At 32.1% G+C, this 20386-nt stretch overlaps 1 protein-coding gene across 1 annotated transcript in view; it reads right to left on the minus strand.

Annotated features, from left to right (window-relative positions):
* The window catches only part of LOC145322850 (uncharacterized), a 249506-nt gene that overhangs the window by 28773 nt on the left and 200347 nt on the right, over nucleotides 1–20386 (minus strand). Inside the window, exons 3-6 of the mRNA XM_080165171.1 lie at nucleotides 17878–17990; nucleotides 5983–6069; nucleotides 5592–5654; nucleotides 2024–2120 (exon numbers count right to left, since the gene is read on the minus strand). Coding sequence (XP_080021297.1) covers nucleotides 2024–2120; nucleotides 5592–5654; nucleotides 5983–6069; nucleotides 17878–17990 — 360 coding nt within the window. The remainder of the gene's footprint in view (nucleotides 1–2023; nucleotides 2121–5591; nucleotides 5655–5982; nucleotides 6070–17877; nucleotides 17991–20386) is intronic.

Below are 20386 nucleotides of genomic sequence, written 5' to 3' on the forward strand. Positions count from 1 at the left end.
AAAAAAAGAGAAAAGAGAAAAATATAGTTGGTATAATGAAATGAAGGATCTTTTATTCTTGAAAGAGGACTGACTATAAAAGCTGCATTACAGACAGAAGGAAGGACAGACAGTACAGAAGGAAGTGTAGCTATCAATTAGAGAGATGCTTTGCTACTATAAAAGACAAAAACCTTAATAAAAACAAAACAAATTAAAACTGATTTTCTGGTATGTTATATTTATACTTTCAAAAGTCGCACAACCTCTCCAAAACATGGCTTTTGTTGACATACTAACGTCACTACGGACAGACTCTTGTTATGTAGTAGTTACTTTTCTAACAATACTAAATATTGCAACAGAGAGTTCTTTAAGAACTATACAGTTAGGAACTTAAATTGAGTACAGTGTAGAAAAGCAGCAAACAATAGAAGGAGTAAGTCTTTAAGTAAGTCTTTCTTTTTTGGGAGGGATCTCCCTTCGACAAAATTACCCTCAGTAATTTATTTATTGTTTTTTTTAATAAATCTAAAAGATAAAGTTGTTGACCGACCCCCCCTCCCCTTCTTTACAATGCCCCAAGAAGCATCTATTTTTATTAAAAGTATTTGCCAAAAATGTAAAGTTGGATTGCAATTAATATACCACTCTAATTTACTATAATCTATTCACTACCATAACTACTAAAGTTAGTTGTTCATATCCTCTCGCAACTCATTTAATGATATAAAATTCAAACTATCACACTTCACTTTACTGTAATCTATCCCATACCCTCACTGTTATAGTTTGTTAGTTACCCACTGCTTGACTAAAATCTATGCACAATACTCACTGTTAAAGTTGATAATTGTTCTATTTCCTCTATCTAAACTCATTCAATGATTATCTAAAACCCAAAATAATACACTTTTATTTACTATAATCTATCCCATACCCTCCCTGTTATAGTTTGATTATACCCTCTGCTTTACTATAATCTTTTAATAAACCTCACTGTTAAAGTTGATAATTGTTCTATTTCCTCTATCTAAACTCATTCAATGATTATCAGAATCCCAAAATAAGATTGAACATGGGGAGTACTCCATACACCATTAGTGGCATGTCAATAATACAATTAAGGAGTAGCTATTAGCCTACTATAACATTTTGAAATTCTTATACAAAAGTAATAGGATGTCTGTGTGTACGTGTTTATGTCTATATATACCTAGGGAGGAAGGGGCCTGCTTTTTAAAGACGCTCTATCATTCGTTGGATTAGAAACGTTAAAACCTTTTATTAAATTTGATTGGTTGGTAAAAACTAGCAGTAAAATAGGGAGGTTGGGGGAGAAAAAAATCATCTTTAAATTCAAACTAAAATAGCAAAAAACTACCAAGGACCTTTAAAAATCATCCCTTTAATGGAGAACTCAATCAGTTCAAAGGTTAGATAGATCTCAACGGACTGACCAAAAAAAGTAGAAAGACGAAAAGACGTACGGACGTACTGCAGACCCTCATTATATGGAAGCTTCGCTTTAAATAGGATAAAACATGGAGAATACTTCATACATTATTAGACTTAAAAGAACCTTTATTGCTTTTTAATGACCAGAAAATCATTTTAACCAAAAAGTTATTCAAATATCATAATTTTTTTTTATTATGGTAGTGTGTTTTTACTGTATAATGACCAACTAAGTTTATTTCAAAAACCTGTACAGCTTTAAAATATACTTTTATGAAAATTATTTTGTTCAGATACAAAATTTGCCCTTTTCAAGAGAAATTATAAAGAGTAGGTTTTTAAAGCTATTGACTAAGTACTAATCAGATTTTATATAAATGTTGTATTTTACTTGATGATATATATGTAAATTATTAAGTACATTGTAATTTTGTTGTATAAGTAGTAGTAAAAATAGATACTTTACAATAAAGAACATAATTATCCTTACATTAAGTACTTTTGTAGTAAAAACAAACATTTCTTAAAGGTTTATATAACATAATAAAAAAACTTATTACTGTACAAAATTATAAAAAAATCTTACTTTTCTGTTTTCTAGAGGGGGTGGATGGTGGCTCTGTTCCTGGGAAAGGGAGGAAGGTGGGAATAGCCTCGCTAGGGGAAGATGACCGCTCTCTCTCCTAAGAAATATAATGGAATAGTTTAAAATTTTGAAGAAGGTGGGAATAGCCCCGATGGGGGAAGATTATCTATCTCTCATTCCTAAAAGAATAATGGAATAGTCTAAATTTAAGTTGAAGGAAGGTAGTACTAGCCTCGCTGGGCGATGATGACTAGGGTGGGTTGATTTTGGACATTTTTTTTCTGAGGCCAAAGCGGGGATCTGCACTCAATTTATATAGATATAATACACCTCTGGATGATTTGAAATTTATCCTAAGTCTTGAAACCGCTGACGACCAGACATTCAATTATATAGCTATTTGTAAATGGGAGTCAAAAATTTATTGAATCAGAACTATGGCTTCATGGTGCTCCCTGGAAATGCCTTGAGGAACTGAGTCAGGAACTTTTGTCCGTTTCAAAAAATCTCGTTCCTAGCCTGAGAAAATCTAAAAAACCTCTACAAATTGGACAATTCTCAATAAACCTTAAATTTTTTGGTTTTTTAGTGATTTCTAAGGCTAGGAACGAGATATTTTGAAACGGACAAAAGTTCCTGATTCAGCTCCTCAAGGCCTTTTCAGGGAGCACCATGAAGCCATAGTTCTTATTCAAAAAATTTTTTGAATGTCGTCTTTGCATACTAATAAGTAATGAATTATATTTTTAAGTGGTCGTGTTCTAAAACTCAATTTTTTAAAATTCTTTTTCGGTCAGAAATGTTTTTAAGGTTAATTTTATCTGTTGCATATCCCCGCTTTGTCTAATTCCGATATGAACCCACCCTAATGATGACCACTCTATAGAAATATAATGAAATAGTTTAAATAGTGAAAGAAGATGATCACTCTCTTTCAATATAATGGAACAGTTAAAGAAAGGCGGTTATAGCCTCACTGGGAGGATAAGATATTTTGGAACAATCCAAAAAGGTTAAGGAAGTCTGGAATAACCCACTGGGAGATACATTAATATAAATAAAGATAATTAAATAGGACTTCCAAAAATGGTCATGCAATGAAATGGTTGGTTGCCTATCATTCTACACATTAAAAATGCATAAATGGAATATAAGCCATCTTGTTGCAAGCTTGAATGTATAAAGCAGCTTTGCTATTCAAATTTGATGCATCGAAAAAGAGATTAATAATAAACTCTTTTGGCTAGTTCTAGCACTTTTTCATACCACAAATTGCTTATGGGATTAGAAGCAGAAGAGTTAATGTACAGGGGTCCGAAGGGATAAGACAATGGATGATAAATTGATATTCTCAATGATGATAAACAAGTTTGACACTTCTGAAGATTAAAATTATTGGTTGAAACGTTTGGATACTACTAGTTTGGAACTAAATTCAGTAAAATTACAAAAAACGTTTTTTTTTATAAACGTTTGAGTAATTTCCAGCCCAATGTCCCCTCCCTCCATGGTTAATAAGAAAGGTATGGAGCAATGTTGGGATGAATAACTTGGAATCAAGCATGTTAATTTCCAGTATGGCTTCGTAACCGATTAATATCAGCTGGATTAGAACCGGTTCTGGGCCAAAATAAAAAAAAGCATGTATCGTAATATAGACAATTCTTATTGAATAGAAAAATAAATGATAAAATTTTTGTTTTTATGAATAGGAATGATATACAATCATTGAAAAGCATGGTCTAACATATTAATCACTAGAATAAAGACACATCTTTTTGGCCTTTTTTGTTTACTGATTTTTGACATCCAAATAGACTTTCGAAAAGACATATCAACATTTATTTGCTGACATAAAAATATAAATGAACCTAAGAATTGAAGAACACACTTTTTACGAAGAAAAAAAAAACGATTTAAAATGCCTCATGAAGAAATTTTTCTTTGCGGTTTAATCTAAAAATTGGCAAATTTTGAATGTTGAATTGTTGTTTGAAGGAGAAATAGCGAGGAGTATGGCTCGGCAGCTACAGCTGAGTTTGCAATTTTAGTCGCCTTTTTGTATCATGACACAGCAAAATCTAGAGCCGTTTAAAAAATCAGCAGATATTAAAGGCTGTAGTTTAAAAAAATTGCCTTTACTTAAGGCTTAAAGAATACCAAATAGATGTATTATCCTAGATGGGCTGCTAGAAACAATTATCCGTCCAACTTAAAAATAAAATTCCAACAGACGAAGATTTGGGTTTATATTTAGTAATTCCTGTAATACGAGCGACGAAATTTTGAGACGTTGTGATTTTCTGAATTCATTATTCATTAACATGCGGCAACAGAGCTACACTTAAAAATGCTCTGCTGCGGAGCCCTGATAAAAAGTATGCATTTTCATCAACAAAAAAACGCGGCATTTTTCTTTTACTGCTTATACACACTCTCAAACACACACACACATATACACATATTTACACACAGGTTAGGCCGTAAAAAGGCCTATAAATTCCTATTTTTACAAATGTACAAAAATTTTACAAAAATATCCATAATAAAAAGTCCATCTGTCTGTCTGACGCTTAAGATCTCGCTAACCACTGATCCGAAAAGGTTGTGCTTTACAGGCAGTACACATGTAGGACCCAATTTGGTTTTAAGCTATTTCTGGACACACCCCTTCTATTTTTTTAGTAGAGGTTTTATAAATAAACAGGCAACTCTATTATTAAAATGTGAATCACATATTCTTTTGCATGAAATTCAACCATTTTGGGGGTAAAAAAGGTTGTAAATTAAATCTTAAAAATATAGTTTTTAAACTTAAGAGATAGTCTACAGAAAATCTAAGTAAATAATCAATCTACTGAGTCATAAGTGAGGGAAAAGAAAAACTTATTAAGATCCTACCCATCAAAAAAGAACGAATTATGGCGTAAATGCAATTTTTTTTCTATGTCTCTCTCATTATCTTTTAATAGCCTATTAAAGCAGCTGACAATCAAATGTCAAAATTTGGGATATAATATTAGAGCACACGATATTATAAAGACATTATATGCCAAGGATATGGCATAGGGATAAAGAATTTTTTTTTTAAATATATATTTAAAATTTTAACAGTCAAAAATAAAAATTATGTCATATTAAGAAGCTGAATTTTGTAATCATCATTCTAATTAATACAGACAGAAAACTCTTGTATGAAAGTCCTGAGATGGATTCTCAAAAAGCTTTTTGGCTCACTGTCTCACTAAAATTAGTGAGGCCTGCTAAAAAACTTTTGTGAAAAATCCTCCAAAATCGCAATAAAAATCTACAAAAATTAAACATAATCTAATGTTAATGTTTTATGACTTTATTAATTTTTTTGTAGATTTTTTTATGAGATTTTCGAGGATTTTTTACAAATTTTAGCCAGCCTCAAACAGTTTTTTTAAGAATCAACCTCTGTCACGTATGTACATAATAAACAGAGCCTGTTTATGGGCCACAAAATTACCCCTTCCTTACTACTTATACTGCAACAGGGGTTATTATTTTTGGTATCTTTAGAATTAAAATCTTCCAAACTTACCCTAATTTCTTCTAAGTGATCAGACTGGGGTTGACGAGGGTTTCTTATGTGGTCTTCGTAATACTAAAAATAAAATTATCATTTATTAATCATTATTCTAAAAATCTAGAAATTCATACAATTGTGTGCATTAGAATATATTTTTCTCGGGGTTGACCTGCCCTACCAATATTTTGTATTGTTCTGACACTCTACAAGAGTTAATGTTCACTGTCATATCATTTCGGATCTTCGCTTTTATGGATGTTGTCATCCTTGTTTTATCAAAAAATTATTACTCTGGAAATTTGTTGAATGGTCGGTTTCTCTGTTTACGAGATCTTAAAGGACATCCTGTTCCTGATGCTTTAGTGTCAAGGTTATATGATAACCCTAAAAAAAACTTTTTTACCTCATTCCTTCTATTTTTCCTGAAGTCTATGACATCAATATTTTCTTTGGCCTGGTCCAATAATATTCTCAGGGGTTTCTGAATATTCTGAAATAAGGGACTTTTATTCATTCTTGATTGATTTGTACAAACTATCAGTGTTCAAACTTCTCCACCAATTATCTTAGTATACATAAAGGGTAATTTTGTAGATAATGATTATTGCATGTAAAATAAGCTGCCTTTGAAATTAATAAAAAAAAAATATTTTCTTCAGACTTATTGGAAGTTAAATTATCTAAAACCTTTATAATACTGAAAAGTTATTTTGTAGATTTATTTTGTAGTAGTACACATAACCTTCACAAAAATGTACCATTTAGACCTTGTTTCAGAAAAAATTATTTGCTTGAGAATTGACCTAGAACTTTTATTGTACATTGTTTACTAGAATTGCAATGAAAAAAGATGCCTCCACCCTTTGGCTTATAATATATACAATTTTATTTCAAATTATTGTTATTATTGTTTTTTTTTTAAATGCGGAGCATCTCTGTAGAAAGTATTTATCCCTAGTAAATTCTAAAGAAGCTTAAGGGGAACTGTAAAGAAACACCCCTCGTTTTAACCTATTATCTCAAACTTTAGTTCTCTGAAATTATAGCTTTTTTTTTTGGGGGGGGGGGGGAAATCATAAATAAAGCTTCACAGATACAAGAGAACCATATCAGTTCAGCCATTCAGAAAAGATTCATAGAGATAGAGGCATCCTGTTACTATTATAAAAACCAGCGGCTAGGCCCTTAGAGGCATCTAGGGACACTTGAGGGAATAGGGGGTGGGAAAGTTGACCCGTTACTTTGAATTTTAGTTTTAAAAAGGAAATAAATTTTTTTTTCTGGAGCCTGGGGGGTGGGCTTTTTTTTCTTGGGCCGATTTCTCTTGGGAGGATGGAGACTTCCCCGAACCTTTAAAAACCTTAACTGTAACTGATAATCAAATCGGTTCAGTGGTTAGCTAGTTCCTTCTTATAGACTAAGAGATATAAGTTTTCCGGAATTTTAATGTAGGGAGTAGATTTGAAATCTGCATCAAATTTTAAGGATTTTTTATAAAATTCGTTTTTTTGTAAAATTCTTTATCTAAAAGCGAAAATAGATTTTAAGTTAATTAATTTTGACCAATAGGATAGGTGGATTTTAAACTACCTGCGCTCTAATTGGTTGAATGATGTACGACATCCAATCAGAGCGCAGATTTTTTAAATCCACCAATCACAGATGCCAAAATTAATTAACTTAATTTGTATTTCCGCTTTTAGATAAAGAATTTTACAAAAAACGAATTTTATAAAAAATCCTTAAAATTTGATGCAGATTTCAAATCTACTCCCTACATTACAATTCCGGAAAACTTATATCTCTTATTATAGACTAATAAGCTTACTACTTTATATAATAGGATTGTTTAGTTGAATATTTTCTGAATAATTTCATTCTTGTCAGGTTGCAAACAGTTGCTGTTTTATTATTATTTTCTGCCTATTTCTTTAGAAAACAAGTAATTCTTGTTAATCAAATAAAGAGTTGCACTTTCGGGTAGAGCAAAACTTCTCTATAGTTTATGAGGTCATAATTGAGTTGAAAGTTTTGCAGCTATGTTTATAAGCTTTACTCAAAAGTCTCAAAAATCAGCCATGTGACGTTATAAAAATGAGGGATGAAGATGGATAATTCCTAACTTTTATGACGTCACATGGCTAATTTTTAAGACCTTTGTGTTAGTTTTATTATTTATACTAGCCTATAATAGATTAATTTATACATTAGTTATTTCTGCGCTACAACTGGATATAATTATTCTTGTTTTGGTTATTGTGTTGGCTATGTTATTTATTTCAGCCTATGGTTGCAAACAATAGTTCAGGGGTGTAAGGGATAAGCTGTCTTCATTTTAACAAAGAGACGATTTTCAAATCTTTCCACTTTATAAATCTTATGTTATGTATCTATTGAAGTTGTTTGCTTTTGGTTCGAAATCTAGCATTACTCTTTTAAGGTGTAGTCGCTGCATGTATCTATTACAGGGTTAGGCCGGATCCTTTTTTTTGCCAGATACCGGATACTGGATATCCGGCTGATTTCTAATGCCGGATTCCGGCCGGACATTTGGCAAACACCGGATATCCGGCAAATTACCGGATGTAAGGCATTACAAATCAGCCGATTATCCGGTTTCTGGATAGTGTTCATATCCAGTATACGGCCCGATATTGAAAGTGACCGGATAGCCGGCTGATTTCTAATGCCGGATAACCGGTATTCGGCCGGACATTTGGCCAACGCCGGATATCCGGCAATACATCTCAGCTGGATATCCAGTATCCGGATAGTTTCAATATCCAGTATCAGGCAGGATTTTAAAAAATGGCCGGATATCCGGCCAAAACCTAATCCCTTATTAATATTGATTCTCAATCCTCCCAATTCCTGACAATAGACATAAAACACTGGATATTGCAGATAAAATAACATTAAAAATAAATAATTGAAATAGTTATAATCACACAATATTGGAATTATTAGCAACATAAATTTTGGAGAAAAAACTGCCAGGTAGAGATATTTTTTTTTACCAGGAATTAGATTATAGCTACTGAGATTTTAATCGTTAAAAATTGATTATTAAAACAAAAGTTACTGATTTTGTGAATTTATTATATATTTGTCTCGATATAGGTAACTAGTCTTAGCATGAGATCTTAAGGGATAAGACAATGAACAATCAACTGATGTTCAAACCTCATTATGATTATCAAAATTACCCCTAAAGGAGATTACAAAAATTGTTGGAAAAGTTTGACAAAGTTATTTTGTACAAACCAATCATAATTGATAGAGAAAATGTGGTGTAACTAAACAGTTTTTTTAAAAAAGCCTAAAAGTCAACACAAACCATTGAAACAAACCATAGCCATTGTATGTCAACAAATTGGTTCCATGTTTGGCAAGGAGGGAAATCACATTGGAATGTAAATTATTTTCTCGTATTTATTCGAATCCGTTGGATAGAAACCGGTTCTTATCCATACGAAAAAACTATGTCTAGCATCGTATTATATCCAGTTTTCTACGAATATAGAAATGTACAATTATAAGATTAAAACTAGTTTTTTTAGCCCCGAGGTGCCGGAGGCACCGGCTAAAAAAACTCCGGCACCTCGGGGCTAAAAAACTAGTTTTAATCTTATAATTGTACATTCTATATCCGCGGAAAGCCGTTTATAATACGATACGAGAAATAACTATTCTCGTATTCATTCGAATCCGGTGGATAGAAACCGGTTCTTATCCATACGAAAAAACTATGTCTAGCATCGTATTATATCCAGCTTTCTACGAATATAAAAATGTACAATCAAAAGATTAAAACCAGTTTTTTTGCCGGTGCCTTCGGCACCTCGGGGCTTAAAAAACTGGCTTTAATCTTATGATTGTACATTCTATATCCGCGGAAAGCTGTTTATAATACGATGCGAGAAATAACTAATAAAACACTAACATTTATAAACACGACCTATTAAAAACTTCTGGAGCTTTTATTCATCTAATATTGTTTTGTTGGTTAAAACTAGCAGTGTCAAAACTATTTCACCAATAATTCTAATCTACAGAAGGGGTAATTTTGTTTAACCTCATTGAGGATGTACATAAATTTATCGCCAATTGTCCTATCACTTAACCTCCCTGGGTAATACACTTTTTGAATATTTGATTGGTTGACTTTGAACTCTGCATGTTAAAATGGTGAGTCTTGAATTCCGCACATGTATAAGTAGCTTGCTGTCTGTCCGTCTGTCCCTTAAGATCTCGGTAACCACTGAACCGATTGGATTCTACTCTTCAGGGTATATACCTATTGGTCATGTGGTGGTTTTAAGCTATTTTATTGGGGAGTGGGACACTCCCAACCCCCCCAAAAACAAAAAAATCCCCCCCATTTAAAAAAAAAAAAATTTGCAGAAGATTTCCTTGATCCTTTTATGAATTTTTTTTAACTCACCTCTTGGGGCAAAGCCCCTAGAGGCTAGGGGCGAAGCCGCTAGTTATTATAATAAAGTAACAGGATGCTTGTCTGTTTGTACCGAAGGATCTCGCTAACCGCTGAACTGGTCAGGTTCTCCTTAACAGGGTAGCTTCGAATAGGTCCCGGGAAGGTTTATATCTATTTTAGGGGAGGGTACCACCACTAGTTAATGAAAAAGCGCTAATATTTTGGTACCAAAGGTTAATTGATAATGCATTTCATCAAGAAAGTCATCTAAAAATAGTTGAATTTCTTAACTTAAATCTTTTCTTTGGAAAATTGATTTTTTCCCCAAAAAACGTCACTTGTGTATTATAATACGAATTAAGACTCGAAATTCCTAATAAGACAAATTGATCATCATGGGCGATAAATATATTTTTATATCAAATTTAAAAAAAAAACATTTTAGTTTCCGATTATGTACGTATCACCCTCATCCCATCTCAATATTTACTACTAGCTAAAAAATCTTTAAACTTCCCAAAAAAAATCTAAATTTTGAAATTCAAAATTTTTAATTCATAATGTATAATAAGTCGTCTTATTATCTATTCTTAAATTAATGATGATGTAGCTGAAAATAGCTTTTGCAATAGTTGGGTTATCTGTCGTACTACTTCGGAAATTAGGGAACAAATGGGAAATAAATTTTCAGTTGATCTCTTTTATTGATATTGACAATATGTGGAATTTATGGAACACCATTGGAAATAAAGTGTACTAACTTTAATCTCGTAATTGCAAACCTTATTGGTTCAGACTTTCACATAGAAGATCTATGAATACAGGGATAGGACAATGGAAGTCAAATGTCGTCTAATTCTGAATTCTATTGCTCTTACAGCTTACAACCGCCATAGATATTAGGGACAAGTAGATTTTTTTGTAGATTGAATAAGTGGTTGAAATGTTTTTACACTCAACCTAATGAGCCAACCAATCAAAATTCACGCATGCCCCCAACGAATAAGCAATGTTATTATAAAACTTTGGGGACTAGTGTAATAAACAGCCCATTGTCCTCTCTCTCTCTGTAGAATTATAGATATTATATGAATTTTATATAAGTTGTGTATACCAAACAAATGCTAATATATTAGGTGTAATGTTTAATGTAAGAAACATACTCAATAATAATAATATACTCATTTGACTTTATACAATTTCTATCAAATTTCAACCTAATTTCTCCAATTTGTATATGAAAATATATAAAATATCTTTTTGATTTGTAATGTCATTTTTATATAACGGAACAACTCTATAATTTTAAACAACAGAGTCTGTATGTCCGTTTGTAGAAACTTTGTTTTCCTAATGAGCATCCGAAGATGAATAAAGATTATGACATCATGCGATGGAATAGCCAATGAGTGGCCAGTATACACTGTAATTGACCAATGGTAAATTTTATGCTGGCCTCTCATTGGTTATTTTATCGTATGACGTCATAATCTGTGGAGGGACTTTAATCATCTTCTAGGTATCCTATTTACTTTCTTGGAAAGGCTAAGTAAGACAAGAAAATTTACTCAGCATCTATTAGAGATATTAGTGTGAATCTTTGAGATATTTATCTTGGTAACTAAGTTTCTATTCTTAAATTACTTAGTCCGTCATCTCTCTGTAATGCTATGAGGAAGTTATAACTTTTATGAGGAAAAATGTATTGACTCAGTTGCTAAATGAAGTTGATCTTTTTTGAATAAGCCTTTGATTCATCTGTCATATCTGTAACTTAATCGTTATATCTATGAGTTTTGTTATCCTTATTATGGATGTTGTCATCCTTGTTTATTTTCTGTCTTTTCTGTGTTTAAAAGTCTGTCTGTAATGAGGTAAGTAGAGACATGAAAGGAAGTTAAAACATCACACCAAGACATGAAAATAAGTAGGAAAAATTATGTTTTTGTGTGTGTATGTGTTTTTGTCCAGGGAGGGGAGGGATATTGGAATGTACATTAAACTGGTACCCAAAGTTTTATAATTTTGTTATCTTATAGGTTTATTAAATCTTGATAGGTAGGTTATAAACTTTTAGCGTCTAAACTTTCTAACCAACAATTTTAAGCAATAATAAGGGTGATTTTTTTTTATCAGCATTGGAAATATATATCATTTTATCATCCATTGTCTTATCCTTTAAGATCCTTGGTGTCTGTATCTAAGCATGAATTAGACACTTGTTAACATGGCTCTTCAACCGCGGTTATTTTTTAACGGACAAATAGCAGTCCAGTGGTGAATTCTTAAAATAATTTGCCCCACTAAAATCATTTTGCCCCACTAAAATCAGTGAGGCAAACTAAAAATTTAGAGGGGATAATTTTGCCCCACTAAAATTTTAGTGGGGCAAACTGATTTTAGTGGAGCAAAAGTTTTTTTAAGAATTCACCTTAGATATTTACGTATATTTGACTTAACATGAATTGTAAAACACACTGTACAGCATTTTTTCAGGACTTAGCAATAACATCCGTTCAATTAAATCATGCCCAAAGCCGCCAGCCGCTAACAATCAGCGGTCATCAAGCCTTTACATAAGTGTCGCAGTTAAAGAAAAGACAAGGCAAAATAAGGAAAAGGCTTAACATTTTGTTGTTAAAGGAAATAACCTCATCATTTGTATAAGTAGTTGGGTGTATATATATGTTATTATATATCCAACTTGTGGCTGCGCCCCTAGCATCCGAGGGTTCTAAATACTAAGGGACAGGAAAGAGCAAAATGTATTGGCCTAAAATCATCTCAAAGTTTAAAACCACTCCTGGACCTATGTGAAGCTTCCCAGAAATGGAGAACTTAATCAGTTCAGTTGTTATTGGAAACTTAAGATACAGACAACAGATCTAAAGTAAAGATGTATATAAAGACAAATATCTCCCTTCCTTTATCAAAGACCTCTTTCGTCTGCTTCTAAAATATTTTATGCTACTTGGCTGTGTTAATATAAACGACACCATTAGTCGATTTTCAATGACACAATAGAAAGGTTGCATAAGCCTTTCTCCCTCTAGTGTTTTATTCTAATATCCAGACAAACAATAAAAGAGGATAATATTGTTAATATAAAAAAAGCCATGAAAAATAACAACTTTATCAAACTAAGAATAATTAAAGAAAACTTTTAAACTCTCTTTTTAACGAAAAAAGCTCATTTTTGATTAAGTATCATTATTACAATAGCATCATATCCCTAATTGATTTAGGCTGTATTATTAATTGTCACTATAGATATCTATGCGGATTTTAGAGCACACCAATTATGTATTATATATAATTTGTCAGAGAGAGGGGACAGTAAATGATTCTTCCCCCAAATTGTATAAACAAGTTCTGGCATTGGTTTGGTTTTAATTTTCGAGGGAAATGAGTTTTGAAAAATTTTGCAATCTAGTATAGAAGTCATTTTGTTTGTCATAATTGGAGAGAGACGGGGAAATATTTATAATTCATTGTCCTATCCCTGTATCCCTGATAATTTGTTGAGTTTAATTTATCAAACAAGACAAAGGTTCCTTGTCTACCTTGATACCGACAGTGGACAAAATAATTGCACGGTGGTAGCGGTTATGCGTCTTGCGTCAGGTTTGAAGGGTGACGCAAATTTCAGACCCCAGATTTGGCGATTTGAGAAAACTTTATCTTTGTATTATAGCGAATTATATAATCTAGCAAGCATCGCTTTTATCTTATAGAGAAAAATAGTAAATCAAATAGCAAGACGCAAGACGCATGACCGCTACGACCGTGGCATTATTTTGTCTACTATCCTTGATACGAATTATAATGGTTCTTCCTTTACTTAGGCAAATTAGTCAGGAATATCAAGGTATTATAAATCAGCCGGACATTCGGTATTATGATAGTTTCAATATCTGGTATCCGGCCGGATATTAAAATTTCTCGGATATCCGGCCAAACCGGATCTCCGGCCTAGCCATACAAATTTACTCCTTGTGTAGATTGAAATTTTATGTTAAAGTTTTAACACCCAATCATGATTAATAAAGGTACCCAGGGACTAGTACTAAAAGTTTTGAAGTAAGATGAAGGAGATGGCGTTTATTATTAAACCTTCGGGTACAAGTGTAACTTACAGTCCAATGACCCCTCCCTCCCTGAAATTATTTCAACCGCCTAGTGTTTCATATTTGCAACAAGAATGACAATATCCATTAAGCAAAACTTTATAAATCTGACGGTCAGACATACCAACAGTAACAAATATAGAGTAGTAAAACATTTAAACCAAACTTAAGCATAAATCTGTTCTGATATTATCTAAATGCTCTAAATGCTCTACATTGATATACTTACATTTTAGGAATTAAATATAGAGTTACTTTGCATACAAAATTGTGCCTTATCGTGCTAGAAATCAATATTTCAAATGTAAGTGCAACAGAGCGGAAGTGAAGACATACAACATAATAATGAAAATTATTCCTTTCATATTCTTCCATACAGCTCTATTAATTACTTTGAATATATGGCACTTTCCTTTTCAACTCAATTTATGATATACAGTATTTATTTTCACCCTCTACCTTTATTTAAAAAAAAGGATGACAACATCCATAAAAGCGAAGCACTGAAATGGTAGGACAAACGGACATTAACACTTGTATAGTGTCAGAACTGAATAATCAGAATATAAATAAATAGGAGTCAAAGCAAAATTGTCAGTAAATTTGTTAAAAATCTTTTTGATACAGGATTATGTTATGGACATACTTTTAGGACTTTATTAAAGAATTGCTTCGCTTAAACTATTGCACTTTGTTGGACGTGCGGACATTCTGGTAATGATTATAGAGTTGCAACGCTTTCTAAATCGTACCCAACTACTACAGGAATCACCATGCAAAGTTTGAAATCGATAGGACAATTCTAACATGCCTGAATTAACGAAAAAAGCTATACTTTCTGGACAGACGGACCTACCCCAATTATAGAAAAGCTTCGGGGGTAACATTTAAAAAACATTTTGAGACAAAAAGAAAAAGTTATATAAACCAGGGAGGGAGTTGACAGTGGACAGAAAAATTTACTTGTCCCCAAAGATTTATAAATATATGTTTACATTCGTTGGATTTAAGACTTTTATAAAATCCTAATTAAATTGTACTTACTAGCAGTGTCCTTAATTTTTTCAACATTACTTAAGAACTACAGTAAGGGTAAATTTGTTAATCATAATTGGAGATGTACAAACATTTATCTAATTGTACCTGATTGATTAAAAATTAAATGAAATATGTATAAGGGTACATATCTACCTTAATAACAAAATAAAGAAATTACCCAAAATTTTATTCACACCTTAATTAAAGTAACTCATTAAGTGGTTTTAATCATTTAATAAAATTTTTACAAAGGTTGAGATATAAAACATAATTTATTTTGGTTTCAATTTATAAGAATATTTTTTTTGTACTGAGAAGTATAGTTTCCTTTAAAAAGATCTCGTTGAAAGCAAGGAATCTTTATATTAGTACCCAAAGTTTATAAGCTATCGATTTAGTGAATGTGCTGATAAAACTTTGGATACCAGCATAATTTACACTCCAATTTCACCCCCACCCCTGTGTATTTTAAAATACATATTTCAATCCAAAATATTTCAATCAAAGATGATTCCTCGGACTATAGGGCAAGGTAAAATAAATGTTAAATAGAATTAGGATTTGCCTCGCATTCTTTTGATGTTGGTTGTCATCCTTGTTAAATATTTGTTTCATTTATGAGTAAACTTTGTTAGAATGCAATTTAAGAAATAATTTATTACGAAATTAACAAACTTTTTTCATTTCATCTTTTATATTAATACTTTAACAAGGACAATTTTGTACTAGAAAAGTAAAGCTTCAATTATAATCATAAGAAAAGCACAGTAGACTGTAATACAGTCAAATATTAAAGTGTCTAAAAAAACAGCCATGTGACGTCATAAAACACTTTGTTCAGTTCCATTATGTGATATAGCGGATGGACAATGTAAGATTAGTTATTTCTCGTATCGTATTATAAACGGCTTTCCGCGGACATAGAATGTACAATCATAAGATTAAATTTAGCCCCGAGGTGCCGAAGGCACCGGCTAAAAAAACTAGTTTTAATCTTGTGATTGTACATTTCTATATTCGTAGAAAACTGGATATAATACGATGCTAGACATAGTTTTTTCGTATGGATGAGAACCGGTTCCTATCCACCGGATTCGAATGAATACGAGAAAAACTATTCTTAATGTTGTTACATGTGATCTACAGTTTAACATCCCCTCATTTCGGAACAGTTCAGATGCTATAAGCTAAAGTTAGAGAAACAGCACAAATACTTAAGAAGAAGATTGTCAGACGAACAGATATTAACTTTAGAGAATGCACACTTCCAACAAGTAACAAAATATTATAAACTAGCGGCTACGCCCTTAGAGGCCTCTAGGGGCATGTAATATTTTTTCTGCCGATAGGTGGTGTTAGTTATGTTTTTAGCTAATTTCAAAAATGTCCTCAGGGCGGTTTTTTTATTTTATTTATTTTTGTCGATTTCTCTGGGGGAGGTGGTGGTACCCTTCCCCAATATAGTTATGAACCTTCCCGGGACCTATGAGAAGCTACCCTGTTAAGGAGAACCCTATCGATTCAGTAGTTAGCGAGATCCTTAGGTACAAACAAACAAACAGACAGACAGACATCGTTCTACTTTGTATTATAGATAGCAAATCATTGTATAGTATAAAGCAAAAAATCAGCAATAACAATAAAACGACGTTCAACATAAAATATAATATGTAAAGTAGCTGCGCTACTATCAATAAATTAAAGTTGCAAGAAGCTTCTTGTTCTATTCGGTCTTATATCGTGATACCTCCTACCTATAAATGATTCCTACACCAGGGACTAAGGGGATGCTTATTGTAAAACATTGTGACATTTTACAATTACAATGGTTTAATATGGCACTAGTTAAAAGAATCATGGTTGAAATATAAACTAAATTAAAAAAAATTTAGATTACTGCCTGAAAAAAATTAAGAAAGATTTTTTTTGTTTTTAGAGGTGTTGGGGGTGTCCCACCCCCCAAGGAAATAGCCCATAAACACCACAGGACCAGTAGGTATATTCCCTGAAGAGTAGAATCCAATCGGTTCAGTGGTTACCGAGATCTTAAGGGACAGATAGACGGACAGACATCAAGCTACTTTGTATTATAGATAACGACATTCTTATGACTCTAGGACTAAATTAATACCTATGTTTATAACATAATACAAAATTTAATGGGAATTTCTGTAAATAAATAAGAATTCTTTATCCATTATCCGTGGGTTGTTTTATCAATGGATCATAAAACAATTCAGTGAAAACCAGAGGGGCATACACACAAATTTTTCAGTGGGGTGAGGTAGGTTTTTTTTAAAATAAACTTTTAGACTTAAAGGAAAAGATCTTGCAATCAAAGTGTTATTTAAATCAATGATACATTCAAATTTTGTAGTAGGATGTGGCCCGTTGGGCGATGGTTTTATAAAACCCCTTTTAAAACGCCCATAATGAATAGCCATTCAAAAATTTTTAAATAGAAAGTAGCTTGCACGATTTAAAACTATATGGTAGCAAAATATGGTGATTTAATTACTATGCTTTAATACCGAGATCGGATTATGACACTAAAGAAAATATTTGGCTATAACTTTTTTGCCAGTTAAAATCTAAGTATTTAAAAAATTAATAAATCGCACTTTGTTTGTCAAAAGTTTGAAACTTAGTAAAATTGATCTATATGTTAGATTTTGTTATAATTGATGAGCTGATTTACCTGTGATGTAACTTGTGGATAGATGATACTAGAGCTGGACAGCTGATCAGATCTGTCGGCTCTATCAGCTGATGCATCAGGCCCCTCTCCAGGGAAATCAAGGTCGTCTTTACCTGAAGAAAAAAAGGGCTAACATTTGAGAAGAAACGATTATAATAAAAAATAAAATAAACACACATTAAACAAACCACAAAACTTGTTATTAATTTCTAAAAAATAACTTTTTTATGAATGTTTTACAAAGGTTTTAAGATGGTTTAATGCTATTTCATTTTTTCAACTAAGTCTAGAAATTGTTGACTTAACACATTTCCCTAGATGCAAGGGGCAGAGTCACCAGTTAAGGAAACCAAAATTAAAATATTTTATAATATAAATCAACACATAAAGAAAATAACTTTAAGTAATGTTTAAAAGTTTGTTAGAACAAGCAGTAAGTAATATCATGAATAGCTCAAGGTTGTTTATTAAGGCAGATAATTAGATTGAAATAGCAATTCAGCGCATAGCATCTAGTCTCAGAAGGTCGATGGATTGGATATTAGCCTATATACCACCCCAAGACATATATAAAGCATATCATGAAAGCATTTGAAAAGAGAGCAACTTCCCAAAAAAGAATAAAATAGTTTTCTTAAGAAGGATGGGGTTTTACACCCCCTATCCCTCTTGGATTTATATATCTCTTTGATTTAGGTTAGTTAATATGAAGATAATATATTAAAAATACATAACCACAAGGAATATTTTACATGAAAGGAACCCAATCCTAAGCATCTATGGTACAACTTATCATTGCAAGAGCATAAAAGCTGCTTTAAAATAACCTAACCCATTGAAACCTGTTTATAAAATTTGTTTAAATTATTGATTATTGATAATTATTGATAATATCCACCAAAATGCTATAAATTTAAAAGCCTAAATCTTCTAAATATATAACCTAAGTTATGCTAGAGCAAGTTAAATAGGGTAAACATTTATCTTACAACTTTAATTGTTTAACAAAACTTATCCAAAATTATAATATTTCTAACAAACTTATCTAAGTCTAGTTGTATCAGGGAAGTAGGGATTGTAATGGTAGAATCTAAACCTCTTTTTTTCTACATTATATTGACTCTATGGGCGACGTAGTGACGCTTCGGGTACAAGTCCTCTCCACTTAACCTTTGAACATACTCTGCTATTTCAAATTGCAGTGTAACGCACTCAATCGCCTTGGGTATCAACACCCATCAGACAACCAACCCATTAAATGCACGACATTTGTCTGATAAGTCTTAACTGTGCATGGTAATGAGTTGCGCCTGTTTTGGGCCAAAACATTCTCCTTACTCTAAATATTTATGTCGCGCATCTGACATAGCAGCAGTAGGAACCATTTTTAACGTCTTTAGTTATGACGCGGTGTCGGACCGAGATATGAGTTTTTAAGAAAGGGGGAAAGAATCATTTATTGTCCATTGTCGTATCACTGTATCCCTGAGATTTAGTTTTATAACTGAACAGTTCACTTCTCAGTCTTGATTAAAGGGAGAGTCTTAAACTATAATACTTTTTCATACAAGGGTCTAAAGGAATAAGAAAATGGCCGATAAATTGATGTACATACCCAATGATGATACAGAAAAATAGATAAAACGTTGAAACGTTTGGACACTCAACCAAAAAAAACATACATTCAAAATTCAATAAAAGTTCCCAATAAGCTAACGAATAAGAAAACATTATTATACGACTTTGGGGACTAGTGCAATAAACAGCCAAATGTCCCCTCCCTCCCTGGTTATAATGTCAAAATACTACTATTTTCCATGCGTCTTAAGGGATAAGATAATAGACGATAATTGATATCCCCTTCTGTGGATTAAAATATTATTGAAAATAACCCCATCAAGATTTTACAAAATTACTCAATATTTCTAATCAAATTTAGTCAATATTTAGCCAAAACTAAAAAAGAAGATTTTTTTACTTATTGTGCTATACTTGATTTTAAATATGATATAATGGACTGACTGAGTGTCCTTTTGATTATCTAACATTTTCCTGGAACTGAAAATACATGGATACCAGAATTTCAGGTATATGAAGAAAAAATATTACTGGAAAATTATAGGGTTAACTTTGTGGTTAAGTTATAACTAATTTTAATCCAAACTAACAGGGGGAGGGGAGGGGAGAGCATGGGAATTTGTAAATCATCATTGGGAATGTATAATAATTTATTTTCCATTGTCCTATCCCTTCAGATCTCCGCAAATTTTAAAAAATAAAATGTATAATAGTTATTTCTCTATCTTATTATAAACGGCTTTCCGCGGATATAGAATGTACAATTATAAGATTAAACCCAGTTTTTTTTAGCCCCGAGGTGCCGAAGGCACGGGCTAAAAAAACTGGTTTTAATCCTATAATTGTACATTTTTATATTCGTAGAAAGCTGGATATAATACGATGCTAGACATAGTTTTTTCGTATGGATGAGAACCGGTTCCTATCCACC

This window comes from Acartia tonsa, chromosome 6, assembly GCF_053477335.1.
Source record: "Acartia tonsa isolate MP-2025a chromosome 6, ASM5347733v1, whole genome shotgun sequence".
Lineage (NCBI taxonomy): Eukaryota > Metazoa > Arthropoda > Copepoda > Calanoida > Acartiidae > Acartia > Acartia tonsa.